This window comes from Heterocephalus glaber, unplaced genomic scaffold, assembly GCF_053883595.1.
Source record: "Heterocephalus glaber isolate CG9 unplaced genomic scaffold, H.glaber_assembly_v1.0 deba00000122, whole genome shotgun sequence".
NCBI lineage: Eukaryota > Metazoa > Chordata > Mammalia > Rodentia > Bathyergidae > Heterocephalus > Heterocephalus glaber.
The window spans coordinates 46,087,562-46,112,985 of NW_028258138.1; the positions used below are offsets into that span (position 1 = coordinate 46,087,562).

Consider the following 25,424-nt stretch of genomic DNA (forward strand, 5'->3'; position numbering starts at 1 on the left):
AAAAGAAAGGGATGGTATTAGCCAAAATACCCTAGACATCACTTTGACTACCTTTTGTGCCTACCTACTGGACAAGACAGATTTTTGTTTTGTTGAATTTTTTGCATATTATACCATGCTTTGTACATATGACCCCAGGTGATTGGACCTACAACTGACATATGACCCTGAGCATGAGTTGTCTTACAGCTAGAATTCTGCACAGCAGGGACACCATATTGATGACAATGAATCAACTAGATTGGATATTGTGTATGTGGTATGTTTGAAAGAAAATACAGAGAGGAACAAAACCTGGCGAGTTGCTCAGAAGGGGAGAAATGCTTAGAAAAAAATGAAAGGCAAAAACTGAAAGCCAAAAGTCTCAAACAGATAGAAGATAGAAAGAGGAGAGTAATATCATCTAGGAAGCTCTTGTAGCATTTGTCAGGAGCTCTAGGAATGGTAAACAGTTCAAGAAGTAAACTCAAGCTGTATGAGTATATTTGTTTATATCCCTGTATGCTGCCAGCATTTGTTATTTGGCAGTTGATCCTGTACAGTGGGTTCTTCCTGCTCTGCTCAACTTCAGGCTGCATCATTACATGTGGTCTGTGCTTCCAGCCCCTTACCCAATTCACTTTTATCTTAATGTAGTTTTTGCATTTTAGCCACAAGTGAAACTGTAGTTTTCTTTATAATTGGAATTAATCAGATAATTTATAAGTCTCAGCAGCTTAACAACTGATGACTACTTTTTTTAATAAAGGTTACATTTTCCTTATTGAAGTAAATTCAGGCTTATTTTTTCAAATGATATGGAAGTAGTAACTCTAAAATTATTTTCCATGCAGTTTAAATTCTTCCTAGAGCTATCTGTGTGAATGTTATCCCACAAGTATATGAAAATGTGCTTGGCTACAGCAGTCCATAAAACCAAAATCCATGTTTTCCTAAACTTTCTTCTTCTTCTTTTTAGAATTTTATAGAATCTTCTATCACACTGTTTGAATCTGACCTAGAAAGTGGAAAGTTTATTGACATTTCAAATCAGGAAATTTCAGACTTAGAAGAAATTGGCTTTGGTAGTGAAACAAGATCCATTCATGTTAAAAGTGGAGTGTAAGTTGTCCCCTATCCTAAGGACTTTAAGATATTTTGGAGTTTTAAATTATTAGTTGCTAGGTTGTACGTCACCTCTGTTCTTTTCTCTTTGTTTCCTTCTAGATGGGTTGCTTACCAGCAGAAGTTCTTCTGTGGAGAACAATACATTTTAGAGAAAGGGAGATACAAATGTTTTTTTGACTGGGGAGGATCAAATAATATAATCATGTCAATTCGGCCTGTTCAGCTGGTGAGTGAAGTATGAGGATGACAATTGCCAGTAGCATGTTAATGGCATACAACTGAATATGAGACAAGATTTTTAAACATGAGATTTTTGAAAAAAACATAGGATTTTTGAATTGTTTTAATGTATATATATAGAAAATGAAAACATGATATGAGTTGTATAGATTCTATGGAGAGCTAGTACCTATTAGCCTGTGAATGAGATGGCTCTGTAATTTTATCATTTTATTCATTCAGCAGCATTTAGTGCTTCTGATATGTCGATTGTTGTGCTCTTCACAGGAGATGAAAGATATTTAAAGCTGCCCTGATAGGTCTTGTTCTCTTAGAGGAGATAGATATATGAGCAACTAACTATAGTGTGATTAGTGAGAAAATGAAATGTGTAGGCAGTATTGAGAGCACAGGAGAAGGGAGCTCTCAGTGACTTTACCACAGAAAAGGATGTAGGGAGTTATAAGTTATAAAAGTAATTTTTGAGACAGACAGGGCTTTTTTTTTTTTGATAGCGGGGATCAAACTTGGGACCTTGCGCTTGCAAGGCAGGTGCAACAGGGCATTCTACAAAGACAGAATAATTTCTTTGTGTGCAAAGTCGTGAAGTTGTGAAAGACAATGACCAGTTTAATAAGAAACTGTATAATAATAAGGGTGCACATGAAGTAATGGTCATGAATTTTAGACTCTTTCTAATGGGCATTGTGGTGTATCAATGTTACTAAAAATTAGTTAGTTATAAATACTAATGTATTTATAAAATGTTATGAGAGAGTTCGATATATTTTTTGTGGGTCTTGGCCAGTTGAAGGACTCTTGTAAAATTCTCAAACAATTAAAAAATTTTAAAGGATATTTTAGAAACATTCAAAAGATAACTAAAATTACATGTTTATAATTTTTTTAATATTTTAATTTTTTTTTCAGGAACCACTTGGGATAAATGAGCCTCCACATTTGGTATGTTTAAAAATATTCTTAGCTTATAATTGTTTCTTGTTTTACCAAAAACATTTATACCTTTTTCCTCAGGCCTTTCTCTTTCCCTCAGATAATTTTTATGTATCTGTGAAGCAGGGCAGTTTATATTGTACCTGGTACCTGTGAGCAGACGAGACTGCCATCTTCATCAGTGACTGTATTGGCCTGAAATTGTCACAGTGTATTTTCTTTTCTCCTGACACAGCTGCTGCTCTCACTGTGTTCAGGTCATTTTTACCTGTGCTATCTTCTTCCCTATTGGCCAGTCTTTCTTTTGTCCTTTTCTTGTTCAGCACAGCATAGTATGCTATCTCTGGAGGAACTGATAGCATGGAGCAATTGCTGCTTTGACCTGCTTATTATGTGCAAATATTTCCAATATCTACATCAAATGTTTCTTCACAGCATGATTTGAAACCTTACTTTTTCATTTCTAATGTGTTAATGGTTTGAATGGGACCGGGTAGTACTCGGGAGCCTAATGTTTGTTTTGTTATGTATTGAGGGCTAGAAATCGTGCCTACTTCTCATAATTCTGTGAGGTCATCATTAATCCTATTTATTGACATGAAAACTACAATTCAGATTTAAGTAAATACCATTATCATGCGTGTAGAGGTAGTAAAATAGACATTTTCTTGTTTCTGATGCCTTTCACAAAGCCACAATTTCAAGTCAAAGATGAACATACCATGATAAGAGGAGCACAGCCATAAAGGAGAGGATGAGAGACACTGCTTTCTCTGCTTCATTTTAAATAACCACATTCAGAAAAACTGCTGTTAAAAAAGTCAAATATAGTGATTAATTTAAAATGACATCTGCTAACTTTATATGATGATAAATATTTCTCTCTGAATGTGTATCTTTTTCATATCCATGTTAATGTTCACATATTTCAGATTAGCTTAGTTTAACCATATTTCCACTCACAGTGCTTTAAGGTTTTATTATTTTCTGATTAATTTGGGCCTATTGGAAATGTTTCATTTCTGAGTATAATTGAGTAGTTGTATTTATAGACACTTCCTGCCAGATCTTTATTTTGAACTTTTGAAAACTCCCAACTGGATTTTTAAAGCACTGTTTTACATGAATCAAAATAACATGAGTAGAAAACGGAATTAAATAGGAATAATTTCAAACTGCACATTTTCCAAGCTTTCAGTGCAGATAAAAAGTCCCATTCTTTTTTTTTTTTTAAAAAGTCCCATTCTTTTAAGCTCTGTTTCTCAGTCTCCTGCCTCTCTATTGTTGTTTTTGGTTTGGTTTGGTTTTTGTTTTTTAACAGACTTCCTTGTTTGGGGCAGATTGCTAGAAGGATTTTCTTTATAGTGTTTCCAGTATAATCTGAAGAGAGAGGAAGCAGTAGAAAACACCCAGTAAAGTTGGCTCCACCTTATTTTTTTCTAGATGTAGCTCAGTAACTGCCTTTTAAGGGTATATGATAGCTGGATATTTGGTAACTTACTGATAAAGCCTCCTTTGTTTACCTAGTATCAAAGCTCTTGTTATTTTTAGTTGACCAAATTTTCAGGTGTTTTTCTTATTTATGCTTACCTGAACATAAACAGATCTTAGCCAACAGGCTACTTCCATTCTATAACTGCAAAGTATTTTCTCATTCCCAAGTAGCTGTGATAGATTGGGCATATTGGTCTCTGCAGATGATATACTTATTTTCCCTGAGGAATGAAAACTCAGTTACATCTCAGAGTTCAAGTCAGAGGGGAGATTTTTTTTTTCAATGCTGATGATTTTAAAGAGAACCTGAAGCCACCTAAGAGGGGCAGAATCCAGAAAAATGAATGTGTATAGAGATTAATATACATAATGAGACTTATGATAGTGAAAATTAAATTGCTGATTATTCTGTAAACATGAGGAGACATGTCTTATTTGAGATACTAATAGCACTCCACCTTTTATTGACAAGATTGTTTTCCTCCTAAGGCTAAAGATTAGTCACTAAATCTAATTACCAACCCAAAATATTCAGAGTCCTTATAGAGTTTATCATTATCAGGTGGCATATTATGTTGTTTTTATTTTTCTCCAAATAAAACAAACACTAAACAGAATTTAAGTGATCTTCACATTGTCATCATCTATCTGCCTTAGCAAGTCCTGAATATGAGAAATCCCATAAAAGCGAATTTAATTTTCAGTAGAGATTGTAGTCAGGCACCATTTGTAAATATTCTAACCAATTCCCCTCTTGACCTAATCAAGTACCATGTGTTCTTAGCATCTTTTTGAAGTGCATTTACAAATATCAATAAAAATTTGAATTTCATTAAGTATTGAGCTCCTTTTCCAGTGACTGGATATTTTCTTCTATTGGCTAATTTAGCCTTATTGAATTTTAAAGTGATCACAGAGTCTATAATAGTTGTGGTTACTGTTTTCATGAATGGGGATAGAAAAATGACAAGTTTAGGCAAATATCAGTAAGATTTGGGAGCAATGGAGAGAAAAACATTCCTTTGTGGTACAACACCTGGATCTCTTTTTATAGGATTCAAAGTCAAAAGTACTCAGGACGAATTATTTAAATAAAATGTTCTATGAGTGATCAAGGAAATAAAATTATTGTAGACTGTGTAATTGACTCAAGAAATAAATGGGAGTGTAATACAAGATAGGTGTGATGTAATAGAAGAATGGAAGACTCTTTTTTTAACAGTCAGCTTGTGTGTATGAGGGAGGCCCAGAGGATTAGAAAAAGCTTTATTTAGACAGGAAATAAAGTTTTTCTTTTTATTCTTATTTTAGTATTGGGATAAATAAAATTACATTAAAAGATGATGCTGATATTGTGGAATAAATTTAACATAGCATCTGGGTTTGGACAGCAATTAAGTTCTCAAGTTTTTCATCCTAATTTGAAAAGATTACCACATTTTATTCACATATATCATAAATGATTATTACACAGCAAAAAGTATTTCTGCAAAATCTTCATAAAATGATGACAATTTTAGCCTCAAAGGGTATTTCTGAAGAGGAAGTACCACAATATATTTAAAAGGCCATCTTGGGCCGAGGATTTAGCTCAGTGGTTCTGCTGCCTGCCTTGCAAGCGCAAGGACCCGAGTTCAATCCCTGGTACCAAAAAAAAGGCCATCTTGTCATTCATTGATAGCCTGGATTTTGTTCTTGTCTTTGTTTTTGCTGCCATATACCTGTGTTTGGAGGACTGACGGTATTGAGATATGCCCACATGGCATAGAGGGATGGGTGTATTTTGAAAAATACTCATCTTTTGCTCATCTGAGTCTTTGGCTAGGTTATAAGCAACCTAATCTGAGTTCTTTTGTACATTTATTCTCCATTAATCTGGAAAAGAAACCACCATAGCGATTTATCCAGCTAGTTTTTCTCAGAACTTAATTTTTCCAAGGTACAGTACTGTCATAGTAAACACAGAGTTGAGTTTTGTTTTGACCATTATGATGAGAGTTGTTTTATTCTCAGTCATTTCAAAGGTTAAAATGAGGTAGTACCTTTGTGGGGTTGGTCTACTTTTGAGTGTATATACTAGATCTTGTTCTCTAATTAAAATAAATTCCAATAAGCATTAAATCCAGCTTTTAAAGTTTGGGAAAAAACTATTTTAACCCATCAAATAAGAAATACTTTGATAGATTATGTATGTGTGTGAATTTTAATTTTTTTGGATATGAAACACTAAAACCTAGAGGAGACTACTAAATTACCATCTGAACCATATTTAATTTGCATTGTTAGTAGTCTTAAGAATATTTCATGGCTCCATGATGAAATACAAATTTTAAGCTCAGCAGTACAGTGGTACCTTGGTTCACGAACTTTTTTCTTTCCTTGATTCTGGTTGCAACAAAAATGACCAGAGGTACCACTGTATAAAATTAATTCAGTGAACTGGGAATACAAGTAGTAAATAAGATAGCTGTGGTCTCTAATCATATGTAGTTTTTTCCAATTCTTACTATGCATTTAGATAATATTTGCACTTTGGAGAAATTTCTCTGTACTTTTGGAGATAAAAAGCAACTTGCTTTTAGCCTCAGGTTTTTATAAAACTTTATGTTAAGAAAAGATAAGTGTTGAACCTTTTTTCCTAATCATCTGTATCCACCAGATGGACACTGGCAGAATCCTGCTCCTTAATGTGAGGAGTCCCTCGGTTTTAATGCTTCAAATACAAATAATATGGTTCACAAAAGGAAAGTCATGTTCAAGCCACAGCTGATTAAAGGGGAGCTGGTTCTTCTATTTCCCTGGTTTGGACTGATATTTGATATCAGACCAAGGAAGGTCAGAGCAGAATGAGATAGCCAAGAAACAATTCCTTTAAGAAGACCCTTGGGAAGATGAAGGAGGTGAACACCTGCTGCTCAAAGAAGCTCTGTTCTTGATGACAGCACAAGTAGAAGAGGTGCTGCTGCAGATCACTCACCAGTGCATTCTTTGCAGGCCTGTCAGTGTAGGGTGGACCAATGGGCCATGCTATTTCAAGTCTCTAATGTGTTACGGAATGTTTCTGTGGCTCATTAATGTTTTCTTTCTTAATTTTGATCCAAGGCCACTAGAGTTGCAGACTATTATTTCTCTGCTGTAAAGGGAATTTGAGTTGAGATTTCAAAGGTTTTCTTGAAAAGCAAGGAACTAAAGTAGAAATTTAGTGGTATATAACTGTACGATGTGCATTTAAAGTATTCTTATCAGAAAACTCAATCGTGTTAAGTAAGATACCTGACACAGATGTCTTTCTTCACCATAAATCTTCCACTAATCCTAGTATCTTCTCTACCATCTGTTCCTACACTCTCATATTCTCTTCTCTGTTAACTGTGGATCAAGAAGACTTGGGGAGAGAAAAGACATACCAACTCTCCTGTTATGGTTTGGGTCTAGATATCTCCCCAAAGCCTCATAGGTAGCTTTTTCAAAGGTGGCTGAATCTAGAGTGTGTGATGTTGGGCTTAAGGGCGTGTGATTACTAAACCAGTACACTTATTGGTTTGCCACTGCCCTAATCCCCATTGTCTGGATAAGATAATGGACAGAAAGACACTGTTAAGGTCCCCTTGTTGCTTTTGCTACCGAGTGGGCGCCACAAAGTGTTTCTCCTTTGTGGAGCCTCTGCCATGTGCCACTCTGCCTTGGAGCCAGTCCATTATGGACTGAAATCTCCACAAATTATGAGCTAAATAAACCCTTTGCCTTTTAACTTTGGGAGTTGGGTGTTTTGTCTCTCCAGTGGGAGAAAACTAACACATCTCCCTAAACCTCTTGTGTTTGCTTATTTTATATATTTTATCTTACCATAGAGGATAATATTGTTTGATGTAATGGACAGAAAACAAATTTTAGTGGAAGAATTCTGATTTACTAATAGAGAATTATATTCTAGGCATCTGTGTCCAGAATTTGAGCAAAAGATGAATGAAAATATTAAATGATGACTTGAAACACATAAAAACGTGTGACTTAAAGGAGATTGTTAACATAAATTCATTGATAATAGATAAAACATCAGTCTAATATCTTCCTGAATTTTTACATGTATATGAAATTACAGGTTTTATTTGCTTTTGATGTCAATTATTTCTGCTTAATTATTGTTGTTCTTGTAGCTCAAAGCATTCAGTAAACCAGGGTTCCAAGGTGAATGCATAGATTATACAAAAGAAATTTCTGAGTTGACTTCATTTATACCATGTTCTTTGAAAGTTCTTCGAGGTTGGTAAGTATGCTTGCTCAGTATTTTCTTTGTTACCTAATAACTCAATTTGTTTTACATGTACAAAGATTTGGCTTTTTTTTTTTTTTGCATATACTGTACAGTGAATTTTTAAACTTTTCTTTTTTAGGCATTGCTAACTACTAAATAGCCTAGTTTTGCTGAATCTGTATTTTGAGTCACAGAATACAGGGGAAAAAGTGCTGATTAACCAACTTTGAGAAGATTTTCTCAATGTTTTATTAGAATATTTCCTAAATATTTTTGAATGTTTATATTATGTGCTTAGTATACAGCATTATAAAATGCTATAAAAATAACTTTTTGTCCATGTAAGACGTATCACTTCTAATTTTATTTTTACTTTTTCATTTGTTTAAAGTATATGTTATCTCCACTTTACAGATGAGGAAACAAGATTTACAGTTAGAGTTCCCCAAGGTTATATATACCAAGTGTCAGATGAAGGATATTTTTGATTATTTTAATTTTAAACTCTATATTCTTTGAACTGCATTGATGTTTTGAGTCTTTCTCACATGTATATAAAACTGTATATGATTCTAAGGGCTGAAATGTATTCTATTTTTTTATTTAGTAAAATATACACAACACCAAATTTACCATTTTAACTATTTATAAGTATACAGTTCAGTGGTGTCTCCATGTTTCAAGTATCTACCTCCTACCCTATCAAAACTGATTTGTCCTTCAAATTATCTTGATAAGTCAGTTTTCCTCCCTTGTTTCTTGAAGCAATAGAACCTAAGAACTCCTGTTTTTCACCTGAGGATTCTGTCCCCCAATTACTTCATGTTCCACTATTTATTTCTAATATTTACCACAAACCAGTCATAGACCAATTATTTTTGTCCCTAAATTCAGTTTAATATTTTTATTAATCTGCTTTTAATTCCCTCAGTCATTCTCTAGTACCAGAAAGGTCAAGTTCAGCTCCTGTTTTTCCAGTCTTTATTGTTAACTAGTCTCCTTTTTCCTTTTCATTCTTTATTGTGTCCTTCACTCTCCCCATTCTTTCTCCTTCCATTTACTCAGCCATTTCTTTTTCTTCTTACTTCCTATACCAGAAGTTGGCAAACTTTTTCTGTGAATGTGCAGCTAGTAAATGTTTTCTACTCTGGGATAAACAGGCTCTCTTCCAGCTGCTTTAACACTGCCGTTAAAGCAAAGCAGCCATAGGCAGTACAAAAGTGCACAGGCATGACTCTGTTACATGAAATTTCACTTTTGCACATATAAATTGGAATTGTACATAATATTTACGTGTCATGAAAGTCTTCTTTTTAATTTTTAAAACAATTTAAAAGCTTGTAAACCAGACTCATCTTGTAGACTGTATGAAAACAGATATTGGGGCTATAGTTTGATAACCCCTGATCTATATCAAAGTTTATAGTTCTGTGGTAAATCTAACCAGCAAATGTTATTTGGTCAGGCTACACACTATGTTAAAAATTTTTGCATATCAAGACTTCGATTTAGGGTATATTATTTCAGAAGAACCTGTTTTTCATGGTTCCCTTAGAAAATAAAATTGAAGACTGAGAAAGATTTCAACTTTGGCAATAATTGTGTGGGCAACAAGTATACTTCCCAGTGTATCACAACCAGCACTAATCTTATTTTTTTCTCACCTGTTACAGTACTCATTTGTATTACCTGCCTGGCCACCTGCAGATATATAAATTTGTGTCCCCTGCTTAATACTAATCCAAATATATCCTTTAAAGTTTAGTCACAACCATTCCATTAACCTTCATTCATTCTAACCAGTCTTTTCCCTGTTTCCTACAGCTCTTCTGCTTTGAACCTCTTTGTATTTGTTACTGTTTTTATACTTCCAAACAGGTCATGAGAGTTTCATAGCATTCAAAGATACAAAGTAAAGCATTACAATAAGTAGACTATCTATAACTCTTTAGAAAAATGGAAAACATGTACTGATGACCCAAAGTAATTTCTTTACTGTTGTTTGACTTTGAGTTTCTTCTTCATTAAAATATTTTATAAGATATATGTTCATTTTCTGATAAAAAGAAGAACTGAAGTTTTTCTGGAAGAAAATCCTTTATTATGTAGGAAATGTACAGCTACAGCTTTATTAAAGAATTTAAGAACCATGGAAGTTGTGACCTGCTTCTGAGCCCATTTCTACTACTTCCCAGCTATGTAATCTTAAGTAAATTGGGTCACCTCTCTGGACCTCAGTTTCCTCATTCACAAAGGAAGGATAATTATACCTACCTACCTCAAAGGATTTTTAAAAAATAAAATAATGCACATGAAAGACATAGCCCCATGCCTGGCACATTGAAAACTTTGGATAAATGTTGGCTAGAAAATCCTTATTATGTAAAAGATATGACAGTAGATGTCAAAGAGAACATTTTTGTGGTAATCCAAAGTTAACCTGGTCTAGATCTAGTATAATCTTAAAATATAGAACTGAAACTGAAACATACAAAAACTAACTTAGTAATAGCCAATTAATTTTTCCCTTGGGCCCCTTTTCAAAAGATAATGTCTTAGCTGAGCTTCTGATGAATGTTTTAATGAAGATTACTCACCATCAAGGATTCTAAAGGATTTTTTTAAAATTTCTGTTAGCTATCTCATGTGAGGGTGATAGAGTTTACGTATTCTTATGTGATTTTAGAAGTCTAGCTCCTATACTCATCCAGGTTGAACCATTAAAAGATCATTAAATAAATATACAAAAAGTTTAAATTTTTCCCAAAAGAACTTCTAATTTTTTCTAATACTTAATCATCCCCATAGTTTGATCCCACAAGGCACTAAATGAAAGAATGTCTTTAGCATAATGCAGATGTCTTCTTATTTCAAATTTCAGACCCATCTTTTGATAGGGGAATTCTGGACAAATTACCAAAGTTTTTTAATCCTTTGTTTTGTTGCCTATAAAAGTGGGATATGTTTCTAAATCAAAGAATTTCTGATGTTCATGAAATAATGTATGTAAAGTTCCTAATATGGTAAGCAGTCAATAAATGATAATGGTGAGTATTTTATTAACTGGTGCACCATAGTTTCCACAGCATGATGGTGAGCCCTCACTCCCAGCTGACTGTAATTTTATTGGATTTCTGCTTGTTTTACAGCTGGCTCCTCTGTTACCAAGAGGACATTTTCTATAATCAATGTGTGTTAGAAGAAGGCCTCTATGCTGACCTTACTTCCTGTGGCTGCCCAACATCTAAAGTTACATCCCTTAAGCCTATTGACTATGTAAGTACTTTGCTGTAATTATGAGACTCTCTTCCTGGTCCATGTTAAATGGGTAAGTACCTGGAGTGCTTGAGAGACTTGAATGTGAGCCTAGTTCTACTACTTCCCAGCTATGCAGTCTTAGTCAAACTGGGTGATCTTTGTATACTTCAGCTGCATCATCTGTTACAGAAGAATAGCAATATGTACTTCAAAGGATTCTTTTTTTTTTGGTACCGGGGATCAAACTCAGGACCTTGCGCTTGTGAGGCAGGCACCGGAACCACTGAGCTAAATCCCCAGCCCACTTCAAAGGATTCTTATAAGAACTAAATAAAATGATGCACATAAAGGGCTTAAATCCTTGAATAATGGATGGGAGAGTTGGAAGAAACATTATAAGGGGAAATATCAAAATATGAATAATTTACTTATTGATTATAAAATTAAAGTCTGCTCTTGAAATCCAAGCAAAATGCAATTGATATTTTCTTATAATTTTCACCTCTCCCTTCCCCTCCCTCCTCCTCCCTTCTTTCCCCTTCTCTTCTCTTTCTTTTCTTCTCATTTGCTTAAACAGGAGTACACAACTCAAGAACTAGAGTATTCAAAGCCTATGCTTAAATAGTAGCTTGATACTTTAATCAGTTTAGGCAACATTGGTAAAATTTTTCTTATCTATAACAACAATACTATATAAGATCACTGAAATATTAAATGAGATGGTGCTTTTAAAATGCCCAGCACATGATAAGCACTCAATGTTGGCCATTTTTTCTTTCATTTTTTATTGGGATCACATGCCTTGTGGACAGTTGACACACATAACACATCCTAGTACTTTTTCATCCTCCTTTCCCCCTCCCCCTCCATCTCTTGGTCACTTTCCAATTTGTAAAAGATCTATCTTTTTATCTCCTATTATCTATATTTTACTCTTTATTTATAGTTTGAGTTTCTCATATAAGAAAAATCATGTGATATTTAAGCTTGTGTGTCTGATTTTTTTAACTTAACATTGTGCTCTCAAGTTGCATCCATTTTCCTACAAAATGACTCAAGTTTATCCTTCTTAATGGTGAAGTACTATTCCGTTGTGTTCAAATACCACCTTTGCCCCAGCACCTGGAAGGAAGCTCCCCTGCCGCCATCCCAGGCTCCTAGGGCAGAGAAGCTGAGCCAGTTCCAGCACCTGGAAGGAAGCTCCCCCACCGCTATCCCAGGCTCCTAGGGCAGAGAAGCTGAGCTGGTTCCAGCACCTGGAAGGAAGCTCCCCCGCCACCATCCCAGGCTCCCAGGGCAGAGGAGGTGAGCCACGTGGTTGCCAGAAGCACACACACACACACCCCGCCGTGGAAATGAGAAGACACATAAACAAGCCTCAAAAACAGACTTCTGGATCACCTACAGCAACCCCAAAGGGAAATGAGATGGAACAATCTGATATTCCACCACCTGGACTCTCTGAAATGGCAACAAAAGAGGATCTGGGAAAAATGAAATCAGAAATAATTACTCAGATAACAGCAGAGATTGTGCTCATAGTGCAAGACATGATTAATCTAGAGAGGACACAGATTAAAAAAATAGAGGATCTCAGGAACATGATGGAATCCCAACATAAGAAACAAATGGAATCCATAAAACAGATGCAAACAGATTTCCAGGAGATAAAAAACTCCATCAAAAGTCTGAGCAGCAGAATGAACCAATGTGAGGATAGAATTTCAGATATAGAAGATAAGATTGCAATTAGTGAGGAGGAAAAGAAAAATTGCTTTAAAATTGTAAGGGAACATGAGAAATCAATCCAGCAGCTGCTAGACGATGCAAAGAATAACATAAGACTGAATGGAATCAATGAAGAAAGAGGAGAGAGTGCAGATGACATTAAAAAAAACTGTTCATAGAAATGGCGGCAGAAAACTTCCCAAGGAGGGGAAAAGCACTTGACATACACATAAGTGAGGCATATAGGACTCCAGCTAGCCTTGATCAAAAAAACCCTACACATAGGCATATAATAGTTAGGATTCCAGAAATCCAACAGAAGAACAAAATTCTACAAGCAGTGAGAGAAAAGAAACAAATCACATACAAAGGAAAGCCCATCAGAATCACAGCAGACTTCTCAATGCAAAGCCTCAAGGCAAGAACAGATTGGAGTGATGTATTTCAAGCCTTAAAGGAAAACAGCCTCCAAACTAGATTGATGTACCCTGCAAAACTATCTTTCAAAATTGATGGAGAAATAAGATACTTTCATGATAAAGAGCACCTCAGGAACTTCATGAATACCAAACTAGCACTCCAAAAAATTTTAATCAATACCCTAGGAAAAGACAGGATCACAACCCCACGAAACCCAGCAGAATGAATCCATTGGGCGTGACAAACTAAATGCAAAGGGGGAGAATCCAACAAAAAGAGAAAGTCATGACAAGGCTTTTAAAACTTTTAACTTCATCTCCCTAATGAGTGTATAATTCAGTCTTGTTATTGTACTGATTGATATTTTTCTGATTCTAGAGTTGCACACCTTTCCTTGTGCTATACTGGCTATTTATCATCTTCTTATGTCTACTTTTTAATTGAGTTGTCTATGAATGAGCTGTAAGAACTCTTTATATATTCTGCTCATAGGTTATATGCATTGTAAATATGGCCTGTTTAAGGACTACTTTTCATTTTAATGATGTCATTTAAAGTTCTGAATTTTGATGGAATCTCATTTATCAATTTTTTTCTTTTATACATCATGTTTTTTGTATCCTAGGTAGTTTTTTGTTGTTGTTGTTCTGTGGATCGAACTCAGGTCCTTGCGCTTGCGCAGCAGGCGGCGAAACCACTGAGCTAAATCCCTGGCCCTCCTAAGGTAGTTTTTGCCTACCCTAAATTCATAAACATTTTCCCCTATAATTTCTTCTTAAAGTTTTATACTTTTAGGATTTCATATTTAGGTTCATAGATCCCTTCAAGTTATTTTCGTGTATGGAAATAAAGGGTTGAGGTTAATTTTTTATATACGGTTACCAGGTGTTCTAGTGCCATTTGCTGAAAGCGCTATCTCTTCCTTGGCTCTTGAATTGAGTTTATATTCTATAAAATGCTAATGTTAAATAATCTTTCAAAACTCAGTGGACCATATATGTGTGGTTCTATTTCTAGATTCTCTGTTTTATTCAAATGATCTATATGTCTTTCCTTACACCAGCACTGCCTTGATTACCGTAGCTTTAGAAGAAGTCTTAAAATTAGGTACTAAACATCTTCCAACACTGTTTTTGTTTGTTTTGTTTTGTTTTTTTTTAACTTTTCTAGGTCCTTTGTACTCCTACATAACTTTTAAATTTCAATATCCAATTCTTCATTTATAGAAAGTATACATAGACCTGAATTTTTATATATACCTTGTGTTTTCTAATCCTGCTAAATTCAAACACAAGTTCTAGGGGCTCCTAGAGATTTCTTAGTATTTTCTCTGTAGATGATCATTTCATCTACATATAAAGATTTTGCTTCTACCTTGCCAGTCCTATCCTAATTGTGTCATTTTATTGCCAGACTATTTTGGTTGGGCCTAAGTTTCAAAGTTTAATGGACAGATAAAGAGTAAGCATATCTGCCCTTGTTCCCCACCTTAAGGAGAAAACATTGTATCTTCTCCATTCATATAAGGTGTTCTCACTGGAAATATGGAGTACATGTCTTTAATCTGTTGAGAAGGTCCTGTTCTACTTCTAGTCTCTGATAGCTTTTACCATGAACATCTGTGGAATTTAGTCCAATACTTTTTCCCCAACTTGTGGCAGGATCATATGGCTTTTGCCTTTCCTCTCTTAAAGTCATGACTTTTGGGAGTGGATCTTCCAAAGCTGAACCAACACTGCCATCCCTATAACAAAACCACTTTCTACATACTGCCAGCTCTGCCTTCTAATAGTTTGTTTTGTTAAACAAATTTCTATCTATGTTCATACTTTTTTCTTCTATTATCTTTGTCCAGTTTTGGGATTAGCACAATGTTGATTTCCCAAAATGAGGGGAGAAGTGTTCCTTTTTTTTCTGCTTTAATTGTTTGATATAATTTATCAGTTAAAATGTTTATGAGCCTGCTGTTGTCATATAGGTAGTTTTTCAAGCTAGGAATATACTTTCTTTAATAGGTGCTATTCAAATTTTATATTTCCTCCAGAGTTAGTTTCATTAATTTGTCTGCCAAGGTACTTCTTAGAAGTTGTCAAATTTATTTCAAAAAAAATTTTTGTAATATACTTTCTATATCTTTTTAAATTCTGTAAAATCTGTGGTAATGTCTCCTAGATATTGATATTATAATTTTAAAAATGTAGAATTGATATTGTTTAATAGGAAGAAAGGTCTAAAAGTGCAGGGGAAGTGGGAGGGGTAGGGGAAAGGAAAAAAGGGAAAAGAAAAAATATGAGAAAAGGAAAAAAATGGAAACAAAGTCTTTGCAAATAGGGAAGAGTGGAGAGGGTGAAGGGAGGACAGGGGAAGGGGGAAAAAATAAGAACCAAGAGACTCATGTAATGGTACAAGATCCCAATGATGAATGTAACTGTATTTTATACCTAAAATGTACCAATAAACTTAATGGGGGAAATAAATAAATAAATAAATAAGTACCACCTTTTCTTCATCAATTCATCTATTGATAGACAAATGAATTCTGCTTCTATAAACATGGGTCACTGCAATAGAATGTCTTTAACACTTTTGGGAAGATACCTGTTGAAAAGGAATAAATAGCTGGATTGAATGGAATTTCTAATTTTAGGCTTTTGAAGAATCTCCATACTAATTTCCATAATGACTGTACTAGTTTACATTCCCAACAACAATGTAGAAAGGTTCCTTTTTCCCCTGCAACCTCACCAGCATGTGGTATTCTCTGACTTCTTGATGATAGCCATTCTTTTGGAGTAGGATAGTATTTCTGTGGGGTTTTTTTTTGTGAGGGGTGCTACTGGGGATCTAACTCGGGACTTTGTTGTGAACCAGATGGCAGAACCACTAAGCTAAATCCCTGGCCCTATTTCTGTGTTATTTTAATTTGTATTTCTCTAATGACCAGAGATGTTGAACATTTTCTCATGTATTTATTGGACATTAGTCCATTTTTTGATATTGGATCTTTTATTTTAGGGTGTCTGTTTTTTTTTTAGTTCTTTATATATTCTAGATATTATTACTGTCTGAGGAGTAGCTGGCAAAAATTTTTTCCCGTTCTATAGATTGTCTCTTTATTTTGTTGATTGTTAGCTTTGCTGCGCAGAAACTTTTTAATTTGATATATCCCATTTGTTGATTCTTTGTGTTATTTCTTGTGCAGTTGGGTTCTGTTTGGGAAGTCCTTGCCTGTGCTTGTGTCTTCAAGAGTTTTACCTGTTTTTATCTTCTAGCACATTGTTTCTGTTCTAACATTTAGGTCTTTGATTCATTCTGATTTTTAAAAGTACATGGTGAGAAATAGGGGTCTAGATTCAACCTTACGCATATGGATAGCTAGTTTTCCCAGCACCATTTGTTAGAAACTATCTTTCCTCCAGTGTATTTTTTGGCTCCTTTGTCAAAGATCAGATAGCTGCACCTTTTATGCTGATTCATTGATCCTCATGTCCTTTTTTTTTTTTGACAGTACTGAGGCGTTGAAGTCTGGGATTGTGATGCCTCCTACTTGTTCTTGTCCAGGATTGCATTTGGTATTCTGGGTTTCTTTTGGTTTCATATGAATTTTAGGATTATTTTCTTTAATTCTGCGAGGAATGCTATTGGTATTTTGGTTGTGATTGTGTTAAATCTGTATATTGGCTTTAGAAGAATAGCCATTTTGGTTTTGCCTATTCAGGAACGGAGGATATCTTTGCATTTTCTGATGTCCTCTTCAGTCTCTTTTTCAGAGTACTCTAGTTTTTGTTGTAGAGGTCATTCACTTCCTTATTTAGGTTAATTCCTAAGTTTTTAATTTATTTTGATGCTATTGTGAATGGTATTATTTTCCTAATTTCTTTCTCTGGGAATTCTTTATTGCTGTATAGGAAACCTATTGATTTTGGGGTGTTGATTTTGTATCCTGCTACATTATTGAATTTGATTATTAATTCTATGAGTCTTTGGTGGAATTCTTTGTGTCTTCTATGTAAAGGATCATGTTATCTTCACAGTGATAATTTGACTTCTTCCTTTCCTATACATATACCTTTTATTTCTTTCTCTTGCCTAATTGTTGTGGCTAATGTTTTAAGTACTGTACTGTACAGGAGTGGTGATGGTGGACATCCTTGTCTTGTCGATTTTAAATGAAAAACTTTCAAGTTTTCCCCATTTAATATAATGTTGATAATAGGTTTGTCTTATATGGCTTTTATCAGATTGAAATAAGGCCCTATCATACCTATTTTCTTCATGGTTTTTTTATCATGAAAAAATGTTGGATTTTGTCAAAGGCTTTTTCTGCATCTTTTGAGGTGATCATGTGATTTTATCCTTGCTTCTGCTTATGTGATTGGTTGAGTCATTTCTGGTTTTGGAATCAGGATAATGTTAGCTTCCAGGAATGACTTTGAGAACACTCCTTCCCTTTCACTTTCATTGAAGAGTTTGAGGAGTGATGGTGTTAGATCTTTCCTAAATTTCTTGTAGAATTTAGTACTGTATCCATCAGTGCTTTTCTTAGTTGGTAGGGTTTTTTTTTATGGGATTTTCTTAGTTGGTAGTTTTATTATTACTTGTGTTGGATGTCCAGGATTTTAACTATGAGGTGTCCTGGACAGGTTATTTTCTAATCATGGCTATTTCAGGTTCTATATGCCTCATTTATGTTTGTTAAATTCTTTCCCCTGTATTTGAAAAGTTTTCTGCTATTATTTCTATAAACAGGTTATTTTATGCCATGTATACTGTTTCTGATTTTTCACTAATTCCAGTTAATCTTAGAAGAGTCTTCTTTGTGCCATCTGATATCTGTATTCTGTCTAGGGTCCACAGTTTGGGGAATCTAGCAAGTCACAGTTTTCTCTGCTTTCTTTATGGCCTGTGGATCTGTGAGCCCCCTCCCTTCCAAAAGCCCCTCTGTGGCAACTCTTTAAGCCAAAGCACATCCTTGCTCACTTTCATAGATTGGGAAACCAGTGAGACCTCTGGTCTGTGCTGGATGTAGCCTGCTGTACTTAATGCTAGATCCAGTTGCTCTTCTAAGAGCTACACAAGCTGGACCGGGCTTCTCACCACATAACTCAGGGCCTGTCATCCTTCCCATCCTGAGCTTAAACTCAGGAGGTATATGCCTAGTCCATACCCTCTTTGCAGTTATTTCCTGTGGCTGTCTCTCACAAGTCACTATGGATGGGTTATATGGGGAACTCTAAAGTGAATTTGTCTTTTGATCCAAGTCTCAGTCTTAAACAAAAATCAATCCTTTTCAGAAATAGTGCTGGATTAAACAACCTCTGGCAATATGGTGAGTACTATACTGGATTCCTTCTCTTAACTATTGCCTGCCAAGTAAAAGGAGTCACTTTGGAGTAAAACCCCATGCTGTTTTTGCTGTTTACAGTAATTGTGGGCATTTCTTTGGGCCAGTGGGCTACTGATTTGATCTGTTGTTTCCCCCTCAAACTACCAATCCTGGGACTTTGCATCTGGAAAGACAGAGTCCTCTCTTCAGGAGCCAGGGTAAGCTCCCAAAGTACTTCCTTTTTTTCTTGATCAGTTTCTCGAAGTTCTCTATAGCTTCTAATTTTCCTATCAATTCTTTCCCAATTTCCAGTGATCTACTTTTCTCCTCATTACCAAGTTGTCATGTTCCAGGGTGTCTGGACTCTGGGTCTCTGAGAGGCTGAATTTTGCTGCTGATCACTACTCCACCATATCCAGTGTTGGCTATTAATACCATGGTTGTTATTGTTATAGGTGCATAAATAGAAAAGAAACACGACTAACCTTTTAACTTTATTAGATAAGTCATATGACAGTTTGGTGTTCAGGCTTCCAGTATTAAGCCAATGTGCAGGATTACCTAGGTCACTTTGGAAATCCACATTTATAGAGTAAGGAAATTATCCTTTCTAATAAATGTGTTCAGACTCTTAAATATGAGAAAATCAGGATCACTATTCTGGGGTTTTGAGTGCTGGGGTCTGGTCCAAAGGGTCTGTGCAGAGGAAGTGAGGATCTGCCATATTTTCAAGATGTTTAATTATGATAATTTTCTAGAGACCTATCTGGTCATCTTGATATTCAGACAGAGGTGATTAGAAGTTCTATATAATAATGGCAGGGACTCAGACTTTTTGGCCAGAGCTGATTTCAGGGATAATGACTTGAATCAGGTTCTTTGCTCTCAGCCTAAACAATGTCATACTATTCCAGAAGGCATTCCTGGATAGAGTATTCTTAGTATCAGGCTAAGAATAGAGTCTTGGCTGAGGAACTAGAATAAAAATAGTGACCTTGGTCTGTCTTGATGGCCCTGTAGACACTAACTTGAGTGAAAATAAAGGCCTTCTGATATATCCTATTGGTCTGAGGAAGACTGGTTTTTAAAAAAATGTGATTTGGTAATTTTCTACAAGTTTTGAGAATGCTGAAAAGGCACTAAAAAGCAGTCCAAATTTACTGGGAAAGAAATTTTCATAGTAATGAAAATTACTATGAAATTCCCCACCTTCTCCAACCAGTCCAGCTGTATATTCAGCTGTGAATTCATGAGTGGATTAATCCACTGATAAGTATAGGTCCCCATGATCCAGTCACCTTCAGAAAACCCCACCTCTGAACAGGAGACTTTGGGAGAACATTTTAGATAAAGCATAACATGAGAAACTGAATTTGTCATCAAAAGCTTAGTCTTGAGATTAGTTTGTCTGGGTTAACATTCCCCATAAAAGGGATTTCTCCCACTCCTCAGGTCTATTTGTCTCCTGTCTCTCGACACTGCTAGCCACACTCTACCTCTTCTGTTTCTCCAATTCCTTCTACATCCTCTCTACCCACTGTGTTTTCACTTAGGAATTGATGTTTTTTTTCCCCTAGATTTGTTAATTCCACTGCCTATGGCACAAACCAGTGCGATTCTGGATTCTCAGAAATATTTCTGTCCAGTTAACTTTATGTATATGTTAATCCACTGATTTTTGCTTTTGATAGTTAAATTGCAGATTCTGAGGGTGTTGCCCACAGTTGACTTGTCTGAATATGTTGGGAAGTAGTGCTTAGTGTCATAGTGGTATGTACTATTGATGAGTCCCAAGACTTCACACTGACACAAGATCAGTATGTTTTGTAAATGACAGTTTGCTTGTGGATAACTTCTGTTGGTACAGATATTACAGGTTAGAGGTTCCTAGATATGTAATTTGCAGTGTTGGAATAATTTCACAGTGAAAGGAGCCAGGAACATCGTTTACTACTCTTTCTTGCTAATGTGACCTGGGAAAATCTTTTAATTTAACTGGGGTTCAGTTTACTCATGAATAAACAGGGTTTTTTTTTCAAATCTTTGACTTTCAAATCAGTTGCTTTCAAATCTGGACTGCTTCCAATTCTGTTGCAAGCTAGTATCCTCATCATATGTCTAACTGGACATGAAAATGTATCTGTCTAGCTGTAGGTATCACATAGCCTGAAGGAGTAATACCATTTTAGCTTTCACCAAAAAAATACTATTTTTAGGTTCATAACAGAAGTTTATTTTTTATATTTTTGTTTTGTTTTGTTTTGTTTTGAGACAGGGTCTTGCTATGTAGTTCAGGCTGGCCTTGAACTCACTGTGTAGCCTAGATTGGCCTGGAACTCATTGCCATGCCTCAGCCTCTTGAGTACTAGGATTTCAGGCATGAACCACCACACCCAGCCTTATTTTTCACTTTTGTCTCACCAACTGCAAGACAGTTGTGTGGCCTGTACTTCAGACTGTAAGTTGATCTTAGGCACACTCTTAGGTGCACATTTGTTATATAGTTTGTTTTGGGGTCAATCCAATGGAAGCACCTAATACTGGAGCATGCCTATTTTCATGACAGTGGGAAAAACAGAGATAGATCCCAACTGTTATATTAGAAGCTTCTGCTCAAACACAGCATCATTTAAATTCTGTTGCAACAAGAAGTTATAAATCCAAGCCTAAAATCTTTGGGGCAGGGGAATAGACTTCTCACCCTCCCCACTGGGCAGGGATGAAGTTGACAGTGAATGTATCCAATCAGTCAAAGGTATATAAACACACAAAGGTGTTTTCTGTTATGAAATGTTAGTAATCTTGTGTAATTCTTCTATAACAGAACCAATTTCTTTTATTTAAAAAAAAAGGGAAGGAAGAGAAAAGATTGTTGAGATTTTTAGTGAAAGCCTAGAGGTGGTTTGGTGGCTGACAAAAGTGTATGGTAGAGAAGAGGAGGAACCTATCTCAGAATAGGATCCCCAGTTCCCTTTTAGAATACATTTATAAGTCTAAAAACATCAGTTAGTTTAATATTGGGAAATTTGATGAATCTATGTAAGCATTTGAGAGACTTAACACCAAATTAAATGGCCTTGTAGTAGGAAAATGAACTAAGGGCCAGGATTTTCATCAGGATCTTCATAAGCTGTAACTGTATTTTTGGAAACAACATGTACCTCATAATATACCTGAGTATCAGTTTCAAATTACTGTGGAATAAGTGTTTATTATTTTGTTTCGGTGCTTGCTTCAGCAGCACATATTCTATTGATTTGTTTCTGTTTACAGGTTTCACAGACCTTGTTTTGCTAACTGTGCTTAAGAACATTTACAAGAAGATCTGTTAAGATGAAAGGGGCTTAATATTAGGTATAGTGGAGCTTAAGTGTTTTGTTGAAATCAAAGCCTTCTATATTTGGAAATAACCATACTGTGTGTGAAAGAGCAACAAGATGACAGAAAGCCCAGTGAAAATGATTGGGAGAGTAGTATCAGTTTCATGTATGAAAAACAGAACTGATTGGAAATTTCGGAGGTGAAATTTTGCTTTTACCAAAGAAAACTATTTAAAGTGGCTTAATCCTTTATAAAGCAGTACAAATGCTGCATAGTAACAATGTTGCTGAATGTGCATCTTATATTTATTCAACCTAAATAAAGTATTGAGCACCTACTCTGTACCACATTTTGTGCTCAGCACTAAATGCAAATTTTTTTTAAAATTTGATAATTGATTGAACTCATATCAAATCCAAATGCCTTCTTCCACATGGCCCCTCACTGAGTAGAAGTTTCCTGGAGATCCTTTTCTCTCTTGTTCTTGGAAATTTCCATTATTATAACTTCTGCTCGACTTCTGTCTCTCTCAAGGTAGTTGATTTCCAAATCTGTAGAGTAAGCAGCCGTCTGTTATTTTCCAAGCTCTATTCCCAAATTCTAGTAGGTCTTCATCAGCACATTCTCCAGCATCCCATTTTCCCTCTTCTATTCTTTTATCCTCATCATTACCCTCATCATCTGGTTATACTACCAGTATTCATCTTAGTAACTAAGTATGGCTATTTCACACCTTCCTTCTTCATTTCCAATTTTTTTTTTTTGGGGGGGTGACTAAGCTCAGGCTTTCACGCTGATTTATATCCCTAGAACATTTGCGTTTGTTTTCTTTTGAGACAGGATGTTGCTAAGTTGCTAAATTGCCCAAACTGAATTCAAACTTGCAATACTTCTGCCGCAGGCTCCCAAAGTGCTGGATGAGGCTCTTTCTTCCCCAGTTACCAGTTTTGATCACATAACCTTCCAATAAAATCTGAACTACTGACATTAAGTCCAGCTTACTTTTCTTTTTTTTTTTTTATATTAAATTCTTTTATTGGTACATTGCAGGTGTACAACACGATTACATTTCTCATTGGGAATTGTACCTTTATATAATGCATCTTGGTTCTTATTTTTTTCCCCATTCCTAGCCCTCCCTTCACGCCCTCCACCCTTCCCTATTTACAAAGACTTTATTTCCATTTTTTCCATTTCTCATCATTTTTTCCTTTCTCTTTTTTCCTTTCCCCTGCCCCTCCCACTACCCCTACCCCTTTGGAACTTTTCTTCCTATTTTACATTATCGATTATTCATTCTAATCATTGGTACATGTTAGGTATACAGTATAATGACATTCATCATTGGAAATTTGCACCTTTACATAGTCTCTCTTGGTTCTTATTTTTCACCCTTGCCCAGCCCTCCAACGCCTCCAATCCTCCCTATTTACAAAGATTTTGTTCCTATTTTTCCATTTTCTCATATTAATCCCATTCCCTTCTATCCTTTCGTCTAGCCCTCCCACTTCCTTCCTCTTTGCCTCTTTCCTTCCTATTTCACATTACCTATTATACATTTAGTCCTTATTTACACTTTCAGTTTCTCACACCAGAGAAACTATTCGGTATTTACACATGTGTGTCCTATTTATTTCACTTAAGAGTATCACCTCAATGTGCATCCACTTAGCTATAAATGTCTCTAATTTCTCATTTTTTATGGCTGAGTAGTACTCCATTTTATAAAAAAACCACATTTTCTTTATCCAGTCTCCAGTTGATGGGCATTTGGGCTGTTTCCAAGTTTTAGCTATGACAAACTGTGCTGCTATGAACATGGGCACACATATATCACTGTGGTACGATTCTTTTAATTCTTTGGGGAAGAGCCCCAGCAGTGGAATAGCAGGGTCAAATGGGACTTCCAGTCCTAGTTCTTTGAGGTACCTCCATACTGATTTCCACAGTGGTTGCACCAGTCTACACTCTCACCAGCAGTGGAGCAGGGTTCCTCTTTCCCCACAGCCCCGCCAGCATTTGTTATTGGTTGATTTCATGATAGCAGCCATTCTTTCTGGAGTGAAGTGGAATCTCAGCGTTGTTTTCATTTGCATCTCTTGAATGACCAGTGATGTTGAACATTTTTTCATGTATTTATTTGCTATTTCTACTTCTTTGTCTGAGAAATGTCTGTTCATTTCAGATGCCCATTTTTGCACTGGGTCTTTAAATTTGGCAGGTATGATCTTTTTAAGTTCTTTATAGATTCAAGATAGTAGACCTTTGTCTGAGGAAGAGCAGGTGAAGATTTTTTCCCACATTGTGGGTTGTCTCTTCACACTGCTGATGGTTTCTCTTGCTGTGCAGAAGCTTTTTAATAAGAAGAGATCCCACTTGTTGATTATTTGTGCTAGTTCACGGGCAACTGAGGTTTTGTTCATAAAATCTTTTCCTACACCGATGTCTTCAAGGGTCCTACCTAACCTCTGTTCCAACTGGTTCAGAGTTTCTATTTTAATATTTAGATCTTTAATCCATTTTGATTTTAGTTTAGTGCATGGTGAGAGATATAGGTCTAGTTTTAATCTTTGGCAAGTTGAAGCCCAGTTTTTCCAGCACCATTTATTAAAGAGGCTATCTTTCCTCCAGTGGAGGGTGTTTGGCTCCTTTATCGAAGATGAGATGGCTGAGCGTGTCTGGCATTGTTTCTGCATCTTCTAATCTGTTCCACTGGTCCTCAAGTCTGTTCCTTTGCCAGTACCATGCTGTTTTTATCAGTAGCTTTATAGTATAGTTGCAGGTTGGGGATTGTGATACCCCCTGCCATGTCTCTGTTACCTAGAAATGCTTTTGCTATTCGGGGTCTCTTCTTGTTCCAAATGAATTTTTGGATTGTTTTCTCAAGGTCCATGAAGTATGCTGCTGGAATCTCAACTGGAATTTCATTAAATCTATATAGCAGTTTTGGAAGTATGGCCATTTTCACTCTATTAATCCTTCCTACCCAGGAGCAGGGGATGTCTGTCCATTTTCTGATATCATCTTCAATCTCTCTTTTCAGAGTGCCATAGTTTTTAGAGAAGAGGTCTTTGATTTCTTTGGTTAGGATGATTCCTAGGTATTTCAGTTTTTTGGATGCTATTGTGAAAGGAATTATTTGCCCTATTTCTCTCTCAGTGAGTCTGTCATTGGTGTAGAGGAAAGCTATTGATTTTTGTGTGTTGACCTTGTAACCAGCTACTTGACTGAATTTGGTTATTAAGTCTAGAAGACTTTTGGTGGAGTTCTTGGGGTCTTCTCTGTAGAGTATCATGTCATCTGCAAATAATGACAATTTGACTTCTTCATTACCTATCTTTA

At 35.7% G+C, this 25,424-nt stretch overlaps 1 protein-coding gene across 4 annotated transcripts in view; it reads left to right on the forward strand.

Moving 5' to 3' along the window:
* The window catches only part of Crybg3 (crystallin beta-gamma domain containing 3), a 119,584-nt gene that overhangs the window by 73,920 nt on the left and 20,240 nt on the right, over positions 1-25,424 (forward strand). For all 4 annotated transcript variants that reach the window (XM_004857939.3, XM_021238838.2, XM_087208447.1 and 1 more), the window contains 5 exons: positions 959-1,101; positions 1,207-1,333; positions 2,257-2,289; positions 7,932-8,041; positions 11,179-11,305. In XM_004857939.3, the coding sequence (XP_004857996.1) occupies positions 959-1,101; positions 1,207-1,333; positions 2,257-2,289; positions 7,932-8,041; positions 11,179-11,305 (540 nt within the window). The remainder of the gene's footprint in view (positions 1-958; positions 1,102-1,206; positions 1,334-2,256; positions 2,290-7,931; positions 8,042-11,178; positions 11,306-25,424) is intronic.